The sequence below is a fragment of the Macrobrachium nipponense genome, chromosome 49 (genome assembly GCF_015104395.2).
Source record: "Macrobrachium nipponense isolate FS-2020 chromosome 49, ASM1510439v2, whole genome shotgun sequence".
Taxonomy (NCBI): domain Eukaryota; kingdom Metazoa; phylum Arthropoda; class Malacostraca; order Decapoda; family Palaemonidae; genus Macrobrachium; species Macrobrachium nipponense.
Window position 1 is genome coordinate 5,232,828 of NC_087224.1, and position 15,000 is coordinate 5,247,827.

A 15,000-nucleotide genomic window follows, 5' to 3' on the forward strand; every position below is an offset into this window, starting at 1 on the left:
TTGACTACTGGGAAAGATTACAATCCTTAAAATTATATAGTCTAGAAAGGAGAAGAGAACGCTACATGATAATTCAGGCATGGAAACAGATAGAAGGAATAGCCGAAAACATCATGGAGCTAAAAATATCAGAAAGAGCAAATAGCAAGCAGAGGTAGAATAATAGTGCCCAAAACTATACCAGGAAAAATAAGGAAAGACACAGGACATTAATCCACTACGCACCAGCATCGATAATGCAGCGTCTATTCAATGCGTTGCCAGCTCATCTGAAGAATATATCAGGAGTGAGCGTAGATGTGTTTAAGAATAAGCTCGACAAATATCTAAGCTGCATCCCAGACCATCCAAGATTGGAAGATGCAAAATATACTGGAAGATGCATTAGCAACACTCTGGTAGACATTAGAGGTGCCTCACACTGAGGGACCTGGGGCAACCCGAATAAAATGTAAGGTCTGTAAGGTAAGGTCAGGTCTCTCTCTCCGTCTCTCTCTCTTTAGTGTTTGAACTTCTATTCATTATTAGCTTGAAAATTTATGATTAATTTGCCAATTCCTTTTAGTTATGTGGTACCAGAATTCTCTCTCTCTCTCTCTCCAGTGTTTGAACCTCTCTCTTCTTTGTTACATTGCTAATTTATAATTAAATTGCGAATTCCTTTAAGTGATATGGTACTAAAATAGGTATTTCTCTCTCTCTCTCTCTCTCTCTCTCTCTCTCTCTTCTTTGGTACCTTGCAAATGTATAATTAAATTGCGAATTCCTTGTAGTGATATGGTACACCAAAATAGGTATCTATCCCTCATCCAAAGCCTTCAAGATTCCAAACTCCGTCGTGGCAAAGTAACCACACCAAAAAATTCGGCTTTTCGAACCGTCTTTTTTTGTCTCAATAACTTTGCAATTCAAAATAGAGTTCTCTCGCATCTCCACCTAATGGGGTGTGTATGTGCATACATTAGTTCGCCTCTTCGTCCTTTTGTTTTTATTTATTTTTGTTTTATTTTTTGTTTTTGCATCCTCCAGGAAGCAAGCTTCAGATTATCTGCCAGTAAAGAAATAGAATAAAATATGTCATATATCTATCTATCTATCTATCTATATATATATTATTATTATATTATATATATATAGATATATATATATATATATATATATATATATATTGACATATTGTATTCTATTTTTTTTTCAAAATATTGTCGGGAAAAGAATCCATATTGACTCGGTTACGGCAAGAGAGAGAGAGAGAGAGAGAGAGAGAGAGAGAGAGAGAGAGTTGAAATTTTATTAATGTTGTATTCTTCAATGGTCACAGAGAGAGAGAGAGAGAGAGAGGGACAGAAAGAGAAAAGCATAATAGCATTATACTCGATTTCCCTATTTTCAATTAAATATACCATCCCCCCTGCCCCACCCCCCCGAAAAAAAAGAAATTCCTCCCCAGCAAATCCGTTTTTCGTGAGGTTTCACAATTCATTCGTCCATTTCCCCGTTTGATGAAAATCCATAACGGGGATATTGATGATGTATCGTATCCTATCTCGCTCGCTAATTGAATGCAAATTAAAAGTTGATTAGCCCCCGGACATTCTTCGTGGGTAATGGTAGCCAGTGTGTAAGTCTTCTTCTTTCATATATGTAAGGGAGGTAGTGTTTTGTATAATCAATGTATATATTTATATATTTTCTTACACATATTTATATATTTATATAAAGAGAGAGTTAGGTAGATATGTGTATGTATATTATATACATACATACATATTTTTATACGTAAAGATTTGTCAAGGCTTTCAAAGGTTAATCAAAGATTTCCAGGAGGGTTCTGGTATTGTCTACTCTACTACTATCACTGTCGTCAATGTTTTTATTGGGTCATACCATTCATTACCTTCACTTTTTTTTGTACACACATTAATCTATACATATATACATATACATATACATAGGGATCCACAGTAACTCACATCCCGTGACCCCAACCTCCTTCCTGCCTTCCACAGGTCCACGTCCCTCCGTCGTGCCGAATCAGCGTCCCGCACATAGATCAGACGCCAATCCACAGGTGTTCACGCCCTTTGCACCACAGTCCAGCCCTCGGTCACAGCTCCTCCACCCACGCCCCCCACCACGGGCGACACAACGCCCGCCTGCGCCTCGCTTCCGATTCGCTGGACCACAGCGTCCTCCGAAGACAGCATTCTGTGGTCGAAGCCTCGAGGAAGGTTCGGAGCGCCGAGAATCTGAGGAACTTCCGGGTGATTTCCGCAAGTAAGTCGTCTGAGAGTTGTTCTTCTTGATAAGTCAGCTGGTGCAGGTGTAACGTTTTAACAGTTGAATAAGTCAGCTGTGAAAGTTTTGACAGTTGAGTAAGTCAGCTGAGGCAGATGTAAAATTTTTCACAGTTGAATAAGTCAGCTGAGGTAGATTTTTAAAAGTTTTGACAGTTGAATAAGTCAGCTGTAAAATTTTTGACAATTGAGTAAGGCTGATGCAGCTGTAAAAGTTTTGACAGTTGAGTAAGTCAGCTGAGGCAGATGTAAAAATTTTGACAGTTGAATAAGTCAGCTGAGGCAGATGTAAAATTTTTCACAGTTGAATAAGTCAGCTGAGGTAGATTTTTAAAAGTTTTGACAGTTGAATAAGTCAGCTGTAAAATTTTTGACAGTTGAATAAATCAGCTGTATAATTTTCTGACGAGTTGAATAAGTCAGCTGAGACAACTGTAAAGATTTTGGCAGTTGAAAAGATTGATTTGGCTGAAAAGTAGTAGTCTTCAGGTTACAAGATCAAGATTACATGTCATGAGTTTCTTCTAAATGACATCTGCAAGCCATTGAGGCATGGCGCTTGAACAGATTGACATTGCAAGTCAATGAGACAAGTAGAGAACTACAGGGGGGCAAATGTGGCTGTTATAAAAAAGTCATTTTGAATCTATTTTTGGACAGTTTTTCTGTTTTGGAATTCAAGTTTACAGAGGTTAACTCTCGGGAATTTCAAAATTGATGCGTACCTTTGGATTTGTAGATATTGGAGGCTTGAGACCTATTTGAAGATTTCCCATGGAAAGTGGGGAAATAATTTTAAAAAATTTATATTATTTTATGTCTAACTTGGATTAATGGAGCGTAGAGACTTCGAGTAAACGACGACGCAGTTCAACCCAGTATAGTCATTTTTATAACCAAGTTAGATCAGTTGTCATTTGAGAACTGGAGGGATTGATCGAGTTCATCAGAGGGCTCAGAGAATTTAGCGTTTTAAAAAAATCATATCTGATTTATTCAGAAGTCGGATCTCACTCTAATGAAAAAAGGTAATTGCGTTTTCACTTTCAAAATCCAAAGGTCGCTCTCACTGGGGGAGTTGTCTCGTTTTTTCCTCTGGCTGTCGCCTTGGTTTCTTTTTAAATACATTGTTTTTTTTATGTATAAGCTAAAGCTGGCTTTTATGCAATATTTCTGTCCATGTTTGAAATAATAATGTCTAATAGATAAAAAAAAAAGTATTGAGCAGAAGTATTCATTTCTATAATTTCATTTCAGAGTGGTTTTCTCTTTATTAAGGATCTATTTCTTCAAATTTACCGTTGAACACATTTTAGATTTGTGTTTATTTGACTCGATAATATGGTCATCTCACTCTCAAGGGGGATTTACCTATTTTGATACGATTCCGAATGTTGATGATTATCGCTCTCTTTATTCTTATTGGTATCCTTATCGTCAGCATTTACCCACTATACGTCAATGGCCCCTCCTGTAGTGTTGTTCCATAAGAATAGGGTTCACCTTTTGATTAATCATATGTCAGAATGGGGCGCAAGTGAGTCAGTATCATATTTTCCTATTTGATCAAAATGTTTCTCATATTCATTGGACTTGAGCTATTTCCTACAAAATTTTATCAATAAACGTCTGTTAGGTCATGAATGGGTGTAACTGGCTTTGCAGAGTAAGTATTCACATTCTGTTGAGGTGCCGTTTTGTCACGGTGCCGAATGACAGAAGTTTTGCGTCCTTTGCATTGTGGCCAGTTTTTGCAAAGTTATGACAACGCCAAGAATCTCTGCTTTCCTATGATAAAACATTCCTTTATTTATGACCGTTTTTAACGGTAATAACTTCAGTTACTCAAACGATTTTCAAAGGGTTTTTTATGAGTAATTTTGCTGCTAATGAAATGAAACTTGTATAGGAGAAGGAAGGCAGCATCTAACCAATATAATAAAACCGTTTTATAGGGATAACTAGTGTTTTGAATTTGCTGCTTTCTCCAAGACAGAGAATGTCGGTAGAAGTGAGGGGCTCAACCATAGCATCAACAATTATAATAAATCAGCTAAATGTGAAGATAGAAGCAGCAATAGGCAGTAAAGATCTTGAAGGCAGTGAAGTTAACTAGGGAACAGGATCTCCATTTAGATAAGTGTCACAAGTTCAGAAACTAGTCTTTGAAGAAAGGAAGTTCAAAATGGAGTTCAACCAATAGAAGAGGTTACTAATGAGTCAGGATGGAGGGTAGAATCATCAGCCGAAGATAGAATAGAGGAGAAAGAGCCAAGGAACAAAGTAGGCGTTTCAACATGTGTTGAATAACACTGGAGAAGGAGAGATTGCATTTGTCCTTAAGCTGTGTTAATCTAGGAGAAACGACTCTCCTCCTTCAGCTGCCTAATTGATGACTTTTCCCAGGTCTGAGCACCAAGGAAGAATCCGATTGGGGTTCATTTTTTCACGCGATGTCTTTTCCAGATCGAAGCATTGACGAAGGAGGAAGCAGCACTCGAGGAGGCGCCTGCATGACTGGCGAAGGCGCCACTGCCGTCTGCCACCACCCCCTGGCGAGGCGCCGCTCCTGCCAGAGCCAAAGCCTCGACCTCGAGAACTACAGGGTGGCGACGCCCCTCCTGCACGAGGTGGCCCCCAGGGGAAGGAGCCTCGACAGCACCTCCGTCAGTAGCCTGAGGCGATCGCCAACTGCCGGGCCTTCGTGGGCAGCTGGGGAGGCGGTGGGCGGCACCACCACGCCCGAACTCAGGGTATCCCCGACGCCCCCTGCCGAAAACCCTGTCCCGACGGCCCACCATAGCCATCCCCACGGCATCGTCCTGCAGCGTCAGGAGACCATCGACGATGCCCTTCTGCCCGTCCCGTACGCGACTCTCATGGAAGAGGAACTTGAGAATGAAGTTTAAGTGGAAGTAGGAGTGATTCTAGTAAAGGAACTGCTGTTACAGGTGGTGCAGAGATTCTCATAAACAATGAGAGGGAGGCCCCCTGACTCTGTAGTTTTAAGTAGAGGGGATTATTGCAGTCAGAAAAGACATTGCCCCAGTGAGAACACATTTTATAGAGTAAAATGCTTCACTGGAAAGAAATGATTTGTTAGTGAAGCACTAAATGCAGTGGAAGAGACTACGATGATTTACATCGCAGACGCTGTGACAGTGATCGAAAGACACAGGCTGTTTAAACATTTGGAGTGATTAGGTAGTGAGGAAAGTCACGTGATCCAAACTTGACAAAAAGGCACAAATTTAATCACACTTTTTCACGGAGAATTTCAGGGCTAAGTGTTCCTTGCTTTAGAGATTAAGGACCATTTTTGAGTACATGATAGAAGAAGAAGAAGAAGAAGGTGCGTTATTCTGTGTCCATTCTTTTCGTATTGGCTGGTTTCTGAAAATGTCAGACAAGTGCGGCCGGGTTGCAAACGGAAAGAAAAAAATAAGGCCAACTTTTAAACAAGTGTTTATCAGAGAACGTTATGGCTGTTTATAAAGAAAGGAAATATGCTTAGGTTTGAAGAAAAAACAAAATGACAGTGAATAACTATTAAGGTACCAAACAGATATACTATATACTCGTTTTGAGATTGGGAAAAAATAGATCAAGTGTATTTAATTTACCGAAAGCATAATGTAAACAATGATTTCCGTTTGTTCAAGTATTATCAATCTGAATTACCAACGAAACCAACTACAGAGTCGTATAACTGATCCTTTCTTACAAAATACATTCCTTTGCCAATTCATAGGTAGGAATGCCTTTTTTCCCCCCAAAATACCAGAAAGCGTAGGACCTTTTGAAATCAGTTCCCTGGATATGACAGCTGTGAAGGAACTGTATCATTTCCTAGCATGTTGAAACGAAGTGTCAGACTCAGATGGACGTATTTTCAACGTCTTGATACGATAAGTTTTAACCAAGAGGTAACATAGCATAATGTAAAGGAGGTGCAGAAGTATGTTTAAAATAGGGTAATTTGGAACTAAGTTACAATACCTAAGTTAAGCTTTTAAAGTATTTAAGTCTGTGAGTATATAAGATTACACGAAATGGAAAGAGGCCAGTAGATTGGATGAAAACTGAAAAAAGTATTGGACATTGACGTTAGTGAATTCAAACTGAGAATCTTCCTGATCTGGAAAAGTGTGAATTTCACAGAAATTTTGAATTTAACGGTGATTTTACAAGCAAAATAATGAAATCTTGAAGTGCACGAATCTGTCACATAGAAACAAAATGCTAAAAAACCGAATTTCTCTGAGATCAGAATACAAAAGGATACAAATCCTGCTGTCAAATTGTTTTGGCTAAGCTGCAGACATTGTACAGTGTAAGGTGGAAAAATGGAGTGTTTCATGTTTTATTTATTTCGTAGTTAATGAATTCGAGTTTTCCAACATGCAGAAAAAATTTTCTATTTTATTTATTTTCTTATGATGTTACATTTTTAATTGCCTTAATGTTTTCACCAGAGTTAAAAGGGATTAAAATTTACATACCAGCTGAAGACGAATTTATCTTAGTTAATATAACATTTTTATAATTAAATGCTACTTACTGAAAAAGCATTTTTTTACTGGACAGACAATAGCAGAGTCGAACATTTAGTAACGTGGCCTACTACAATTTTGCTCTAAAGAAATCACACAAATAATAATGAATGAATTCAGAAAATCACAAAGAATATCCCACAAGATCAAGTTTGTAGTAAACACCACAAAGCACAAACGTAATTTTAGGAAGAATTATTATGTTGCAGTTTATAGGTGCCCATTAAAAACTTTATACTACACAAAGTTCTTCGTTCAGGACTCTCTCTCTCTCTCTCTCTCTCTCTCTCTCTCTCTCTCTCTCTCTCTCTCTCTCTCTCTCTCTAGAGAGGTGTCCATTAAAAACTTTATACTACACTTTACTACAAAGTTCTTCATTTAGGACTCTCTCTCTCTCTCTCTCTCTCTCTCTCTCTCTCTCTCTCTCTCTCTCTCTCTCTCTCTCTCTCTTCTGTAAATCGTTTGGGTCTGTTTTCTTTGGCAAAATTATTCAGTGAATTTTGAGGGATTTTTCTCATAAAAGAAATTTAATTTCCTCAAAAAATATTATTTTGGTTTCGAGGAGATTTTCTTTCAGGTAGGAATATTGTGGATCATGAGGACATTTCTTTGTATGGAATTTATTTATTTTTTAACTTTTATGAAAAGAAAAAAAAAAAAGAAAAAAATATATAAAAGCAACTAACATTTCCTGAATAGCCAAATTTTGAGAACATTAGGTTTTACCTCTAAAATTTTTGTTGTTGTAAATTTTATAGGTAGAATATTTTATTGAAAATCCTCTTTAGCCAATTTAAAATCTTTAGGGCTTTTATCTCCTAAGAAATATTCTTGGTTACTTTGATTTCCCGGCGATGCTGAAACACAGTTGCTTGAAAGAACTGGTTTTTTGTCTTATAGGTTGACGTACGATATATATATATATATATATATATATATATATATAGGTATATATATATACAGACGGTTATTGAAACATGTGCTTGGAGCAAGTAATTTTGTAGTGTATTCTACATTTTATCAGTTTCACACTTGAAAATGTAGCATATACTACGAAAGTATACTTGTTCCAAGTCCCTGTTTCACTTACCTTTCTATGGTGGATTTAAGTATATTCTCAAGTACGTGTTCCTTCGTGCTACATTGGACATGTACATACATATGTGCTGAGTTACAGTTCAGATGCCCACGAACTTAAAGTCCAATCACAATTTGAATCACAAGGAAGCATAACAATTGAACGGGGAAAAAATACATATATGCACGCACTTCATATACACCCATGTATAATGCATGCATGAATTCATGTAGGTACTGTGTACATTCTCTAATGCACCTATGTGCATGTATTTGTACACCTGTTTCGGTAAGGATGTATGTGTGTGGTTATGTATACTTATGTAGATGCCATAAGGAAACTGAATCAGTTCATATATATATTTACATTTATATATGCATAAGAACTAAGTTTGTAAATAGATACATTTACTTGGATTAACAGTTGGGACATTTAGCAGAGATAGGGAAAGTGCTCAACATAATTCATCAAAGATCAAAATATAAGTAAGAATCTTAAGTAGATATAAGTTAAAGGTTCTCTCTGTGTGGTCTTGGATATTTGGAACTTGAGCAGTAACTGTAATAGAAATTCAAGTGATACTTTTATCTTATTGTTTCCCAATCAAAAAGGGCTTTTCCTAACTTTTAAAAATAATATTTTTAACGGAATTTATTTCCTTATTTAAAAAAAATTTCTATTGCAAAATTTAGTTCCTAGTTTTTTAAAAATATTTCTACAGAAATTTCCCAGTACTTAATATTTATTTTTTTTTTTTTTTTTTTTTTTTTGTTTTTTATTTTTTTTTTTTTTTTTTATTTTTTTTTATTTTTTATTATTTTTTTTTACCCTCATAATTGAAGATGTTTTTTTACAAAATGTATTTCCTAATAAAGAAAATGTTACAAAATTTATTGACCAATTAAATAAAAAAAAAATTTTGTATACAAAATTCATATCTCCTATTTTGGAAAAATAATTTACTAATTTTTTTCGTACAAAATTTATTACACCTGCACAAAATTGATTTCATTATTGATTTTTTGCCGTAGAAAATTTATTACAACAGCACTATGACTACTTAATTATTTTCAACCATTCGTCTGGAACCGTTCCATCCATCAGACAGACCTAATACACCCTGGTCAGCAAATTTCATTTTTGAGCTGTGGTTTTCATACCTTGGTCAGCCATACCACAACATAAAGCTCGTAATTCTAACCAACTGCGCTAACTTTACACAGTAATTATTGCTGAATACTTTAAACTCATTCAGAGGTATTACAGCCCAGTTTTTCTTTGTCTTATACTGAGCGTAATTATTATTGCTGCTTAATTGTCAACGAAACCACTAGTCATTACTACATTTTCGCTTGTACAGTAACTATTAATTTTCATTATTGCTCATAAATTAAGTTATTTCACCTTCATTTGTTTCATTACTGTATATCAGTTTAAGCTATGAATTATGCAGTAGTCATTATCTGGTTCACTTCCATCGAGTTTTGTGCAACAGTTATTACCACAAGCAGTCTCTGTCTCATCCAATGCCGAAGTCATATCTTAATTTTTACTGGTAGATGGATATGGTTATTATTCATTAAGTGCTTATTATCTTGTCTTTTCCAGTGCAGTTTGATGGAGGCCTAATTTCAGCATTACCTCAGTGTTTCAGCTAAAACAATATATATTTATCTTCTAATATTTTTATATGCGTAAAACTTTGGATTTTTTCTTAATTCTCATATCTATGTTACGATTTGCATATCTTGCCTTTTTTTTAAATTATTGTTGACATTTTTTTAATTATTGTTGCTTGTCTGTTGTATTTGAATACATATTTATTTATAAATTTTATGGCTACGCCCTGAACGGTATTTATAGCTTACTAAGGAGGTATTCGTGTATCGGATTTAACCTTTAAATTAGTTACTTTTTATTTTGTTTTTATTTTAGTATCAAAACATTCCTCTTTATTGTAAAACACCCTTTTCCTTTACGGTTGAAAAATATAAATTTCATCTCCAGGACCGGAATTTGATATACCATACCGACACCTTTATTAAAGGTGAGCGAGCCAGTATACTCTGGCATTACCATGTTAATTTTTCTCTGGTATTTGTAGCAATACTTTACCTTAGAAATGAACACTAAAGGAAGCATTTCACTGGGTGACACAGGTCATTGCCCAGAAATAGATTTTTCCTTCGTCAAAACTCCCTTTTTTACTTTGCCACGTTATAAATGGTGTCTTTCAAAGGGGATTTAAATATTCATTTAATACTCCCTCTTCCATTTTCTCCTTATTTCATTCCCTTCACTCTTAGAACCGGGTCCAGGTGTTGTGGCTTTTCAAGTATTATAACCGATAACGTCGCCTAAAAGAAGACAGTAATAACTTTTATTTTATCCCATTCAAAGTTGTTACAACAGGTATCCACAACCACCACCAGTACCCTGTTATGAGTGTCTTCACTTTTAACTATTAATAGGTCCGACAGGTTCTGATTTAATTAATCTTAGTTAATACCAATTTTGTTTCTTCCAGTATCATTTTATGTATGATTTGCTATAAAAACTGTTATCTATTATCTATAATCCACTACAAAAACGGTTGTGGTATATATGTGAGTCAGTCTGCACATGAGGTATCATTTAAATTGATGTATAGATGTTTTCCAATTATTATTATTATTATTATTATTATTATTATTATTATTATTATTATTATTATTATTTATAATGACCTCACTATGTGAATGACCAGGGACAATTGTACAAGCCACTCACATGTTGATTTTAACATTTTAAAATCAATTGTGTAATTTTTTTTCCAGATCTACCATTTTCATTCTTTCTTTGTATCTCACTGCATAAAAGTGAAACAAAATGAAGCAATTATGTTTTCAAACTTGCAGAGATGATGTTATGTACATAAGCGAGACCTTCATGTCCACTCATAGAATATAGAAGAATGTACCGTAGGTGTAGTCAAGTAGAGATGAGTTTTACTAAGCATTTTTACAAGCATATTTAATCTAAGCAGTTTATAAGAGCAAGCCAAAGTCACTGGAGTAAGACACTTCCACAATTATACCCCTTTTGTGATATACAATTATATACATCAAAATCCATCATTTGTCTTTTATTATCCTGATGATTTTGTTAAACCGTGTCTGCATGTCTGATTGTCTGACGTTTATGTGGAGAGGGTGAAGACTGAAATATATAGACTTGTGAAGGAGTTTAGAAGTGATTTTTGTGAACCTTCCTGCGTAGTAGGTATGTTAATGGCCTTAAACTGATGACATTTTCAGTGTATGGTATTATACCATGACATGACTTTGTCTTGGCTGTTAGACAGTGAATTCGCAGAAGCTATGGTCTCACCCCTATTACTGGAAAGTTTTGCTGGGGGCTACCCCTATTAGACGAAAGATTTTACCTGGGCCCACCCCCTATCAGGGGAAATTTCTGTGACCACCCCCTACAAGGGGAAAGTTTTTTCTGAAACCACCCCTACTAGGGAAAAATTTATGGAGGACCCCTAATACAGGAAAGTATTTATGTAGCCACCCCTACTGGGGGAAAGTATTCTCTGGGACCACCCCTATTAAGGGGGAAAAATATTTTTAGGGGGCCACCCCTATTTGGGGGAAGCTCTGTGACCAACCCCTACTAGGGGAAAGTTTTTTCTGAGACTACCCCTACTAGGGGAAAAATTTTATGGGACACCCCTACTACAGGAAAGTTTATTTCTGTAGCCACCCTTACTAGGGGAAAATTTTTTCTGAGGCTATACCTATTAGGGGAAAACTATTTTTATGGGGCCACCCCTATTTGGGGGAAGTTCTTCTGTGACCACCCCCTACTAAGGGAAAGTTTTTTTCTGAGACTATCCCTACTAGGGGGGAAAAGTTTATATCTGTAGCCACCCTTACTAGGGGGAAAATTTTTTTCTGATGTCTGCATTATTTATTCATAGTTAACACAATTATTGACTTGGCTGTTATAGAACGAATGTGCGGCCATTATTGTCTAGCTTTATAACTACTGGAGCCATCCTTATCAAAGGAAACATCTTGTGTGATTAAATATAGCTTACTTAAACGCCCTTTACTCCAAGAGTTTGGCTGAAGGTGTTATACCCTTTTGGTTCCTACCTGTTATTTATATATTTATCCTGGCTACTATCAGCAAAAGCTAACTCTTATCAGGTGCCAGATTCATCACCAGAGAAATCAATAAAAGCATATACTACTTTAGGACGACATGAATAAATTAGGCCAATTCTTGGTATTAAAATTGAATCCTCTTGCTAATGAGGTCAATGTCATGCCTTCCTATTGAAAAGGTACGTTTTAGACCAGGGGTATTTTAACCTTCTGGTGGCTCCAGTGCCCCAGTGAATTGCCCTTTGCTTTAAGACCACTCAAGTCCTATTTGTTGACAATATAAAGTAATGTACTTAGTTTTATACATACTTTATGTACGAATATCTAGGAACAAAACAAGAAAATCAAAAGTATTTATATTTTTATATGGTTATTTATTTACAAAACGTACCCATGGATACCTTGACACATTAAAATCAGATATTTACAAATATCCAGAGATCAAGTCCCATACCCCCGTCATGTGGTTCTCATAACCCCAAGGGGTATGGATACCCCCTGTGAAGAACTCATGTTTTGGACTAAGTTTGATTATTCAAATCAGGATGTGCAACTGGTAATTGTAATTCCTCTTGGTTGTCAGTCACTGATACATAAGGTAGTGGGTTCTTGTGGGTTATGTATATGTAAATATATACATTCGCACTGAAATGATGTCGCAAGGAACCAATGTTCACGAAAAATAAAAGAAATAAAAGAACAATAATATCTTCCTTCCTCTTTTGTGGTCTTCTCCAATCTAATCTATTGTTATAGACTGTTTTCATTTCGTCTCTGACGTCAGCGCATTAAATATTCACGAAGGAATTTTGAGAGAAATTACAGCTGAAAAGAGCTTCCAGTAATTACGTCAGTGAGACATCCCCTTAACCCTCCCCCCTTACCCCTCCCCTTACTGTAGGCAGTACTGAAGGATCTTTGTAATGTCATTAGCATAGCTACCGTCCGCTCTTTTAGCTTAATGTAAAAAAAAAAACAGAATGTTTTCTGCGGTTGCAGTAATGGCAGGTATCTTCGTCTTGCCTTTCCTGTTCGACCTTTATCGAAGGCAGGCTGATGAGTGGTCGCTTTTATAGTGAAAAGACTGACGGGAGATGAATGAGAAGAGGAGCCCTCCATCTTGGTGTGACCTTCGCCGATGCTGGGAGGCTGGGTACTGGCTTTCACATGAGGATGACGAGTTTGGGTATACTGGTACTCCATTTTGGAAGGAAGGTTTCAAATTTATATAATACAAGATATACATATAATTTATATATATATATATTATATACTACAATGTGTTTTCTTTTCCGAAAAACGAATAATATTTTGATTCACAGTAACAAAAATATAAACGGATTACGAAACAAATGAACAACACAGGAATGACTGACTGATTGATTGATTGATCTGTGATAACACTACATAGATCCTCAAAAGCAAAGTTGAAGTCAGTTGAAGATGAATTGAAGTGAATCAATTCTCACTGGAACAAGGCTCCTCTGACCTCTTTGCTTTGTGCATCGAACTATCATTCTCTCTCTCTCTCTCTCTCTCTCTCTCTCTCTCTCTCTCTCTCTCCCGGTCGTCTCAATAACTTTTTTTATTAGTCTGGAAACTGGAAAGTTTGGAAGTTGCTTCAACTGCAGCTGGAATATCATGTTTACTAAAGCGTCTCCTTCTACTGAATGTTGGTATTATTATTATTATTATTATTATTATTATTATTATTATTATTATTATTATTATTATTATTATTAAATTAATGCCTGACCTACTATATATAGTAGTGCAATTGCTAGGACATATTACACCCTCATCTCTCCTGTTTTTCTTATTGTTTTGCATATTCTTTGGTTCTTGTTACTCTAATCACTATTATAAACAGGAGATTTTCTTTGTTGTATCCGCATTTTTCTACTTTTTGACAAAATACCAAAGGTATATAGAATGTTTTAATATTTTCACATTTTTGACTTGAGCTCATGGTTACACATCTTTATATTGATACATAACATGTTATCGAAAACCATTAACCAATTCATATATTCAAAACTGAGGTAGAAGTTGAAATACAAGTATTAAAGGCTTTATTTTATTACCTGCTATATATAGTAGGTCAGGCAGATATGGAGGTAAAATATCTAACGGACGGGAAAAATCTAAGAGAAAGTATCTCCAAAAAGCAACTTTGTCGTTTCTTCGTTAGAATAAAGTGCCTGTTTGCTATTTTGTGGTCCTTGGATGAATACCTATACTCGGGTTTTTTCCATCTGTCCATCCGCCTGTGGTGTTTGCGTATGGTAACACTGCGTCCCGGGCTTTAGATGTTACATTCAGCTTACATTCAACAATAATAACAATATCCTATTTCGAATATTAACGGTGTAATTCGCATACAGTAAATCTTGAAACACTTTTCAGTTGCAAATGTGCACCCAGATATCCTTTTATTTACCTAAAACTTAAGAATAGCGGAACTATCTAAAGCCCGGGACGCAGTGTTACCATACAAAAACACCACAGGCGGTTGGACAGATGAAAAAAAACAGAGTAAAGTAGCTGATGAATTACTTTGCAGATAACATCTTAGTTGTTTCAGTTCCCTATTTCTAGAATGGCCCAGCGTAACAAGTAAGTCGCCAATTATACTGGAATATTTGGATGCTGATGTTGGAGTCGAACTCGTTGCTAAGGCAATGTCGCATGGTAGATTTGAAGCACTAAACAATGGTGACAGAATGGCAAAAATCCAACCTCTAATGACCATTTAAACACAAAAATTAGCCATAGCCTACTACACGGATTAACATAGCGCCCCGGTGGCGTGGTTGGTATGGTGCTGGCGCCCCAACTCGGTGGTCGCGGGTTCGATTCTCGGCCATTCCATTGAGGAGCGAGAGATGTGTATTTCTGGTGATAGAAGTTCATTCTCG

At 36.1% G+C, this 15,000-nt stretch overlaps 1 protein-coding gene across 10 annotated transcripts in view; it reads left to right on the top strand.

The window, feature by feature from the left end:
• LOC135205284 (uncharacterized) overlaps positions 1 to 15,000 on the top strand; it is a 290,446-nt gene that overhangs the window by 266,525 nt on the left and 8,921 nt on the right. For 6 of the 10 annotated variants that reach the window (XM_064235663.1, XM_064235667.1, XM_064235668.1 and 3 more), the window contains 2 exons: positions 2,010 to 2,277; positions 4,764 to 7,509. In XM_064235663.1, the coding sequence (XP_064091733.1) occupies positions 2,010 to 2,277; positions 4,764 to 5,206 (711 nt within the window). In that variant the 3' untranslated portion in view covers positions 5,207 to 7,509. Of the gene's footprint in view, positions 1 to 2,009; positions 2,278 to 4,763; positions 7,510 to 9,536; positions 11,042 to 15,000 lie in introns of those variants that run through there. The other 4 variants (XM_064235671.1, XM_064235669.1, XM_064235672.1 and 1 more) reach the window with 4 other exon arrangements.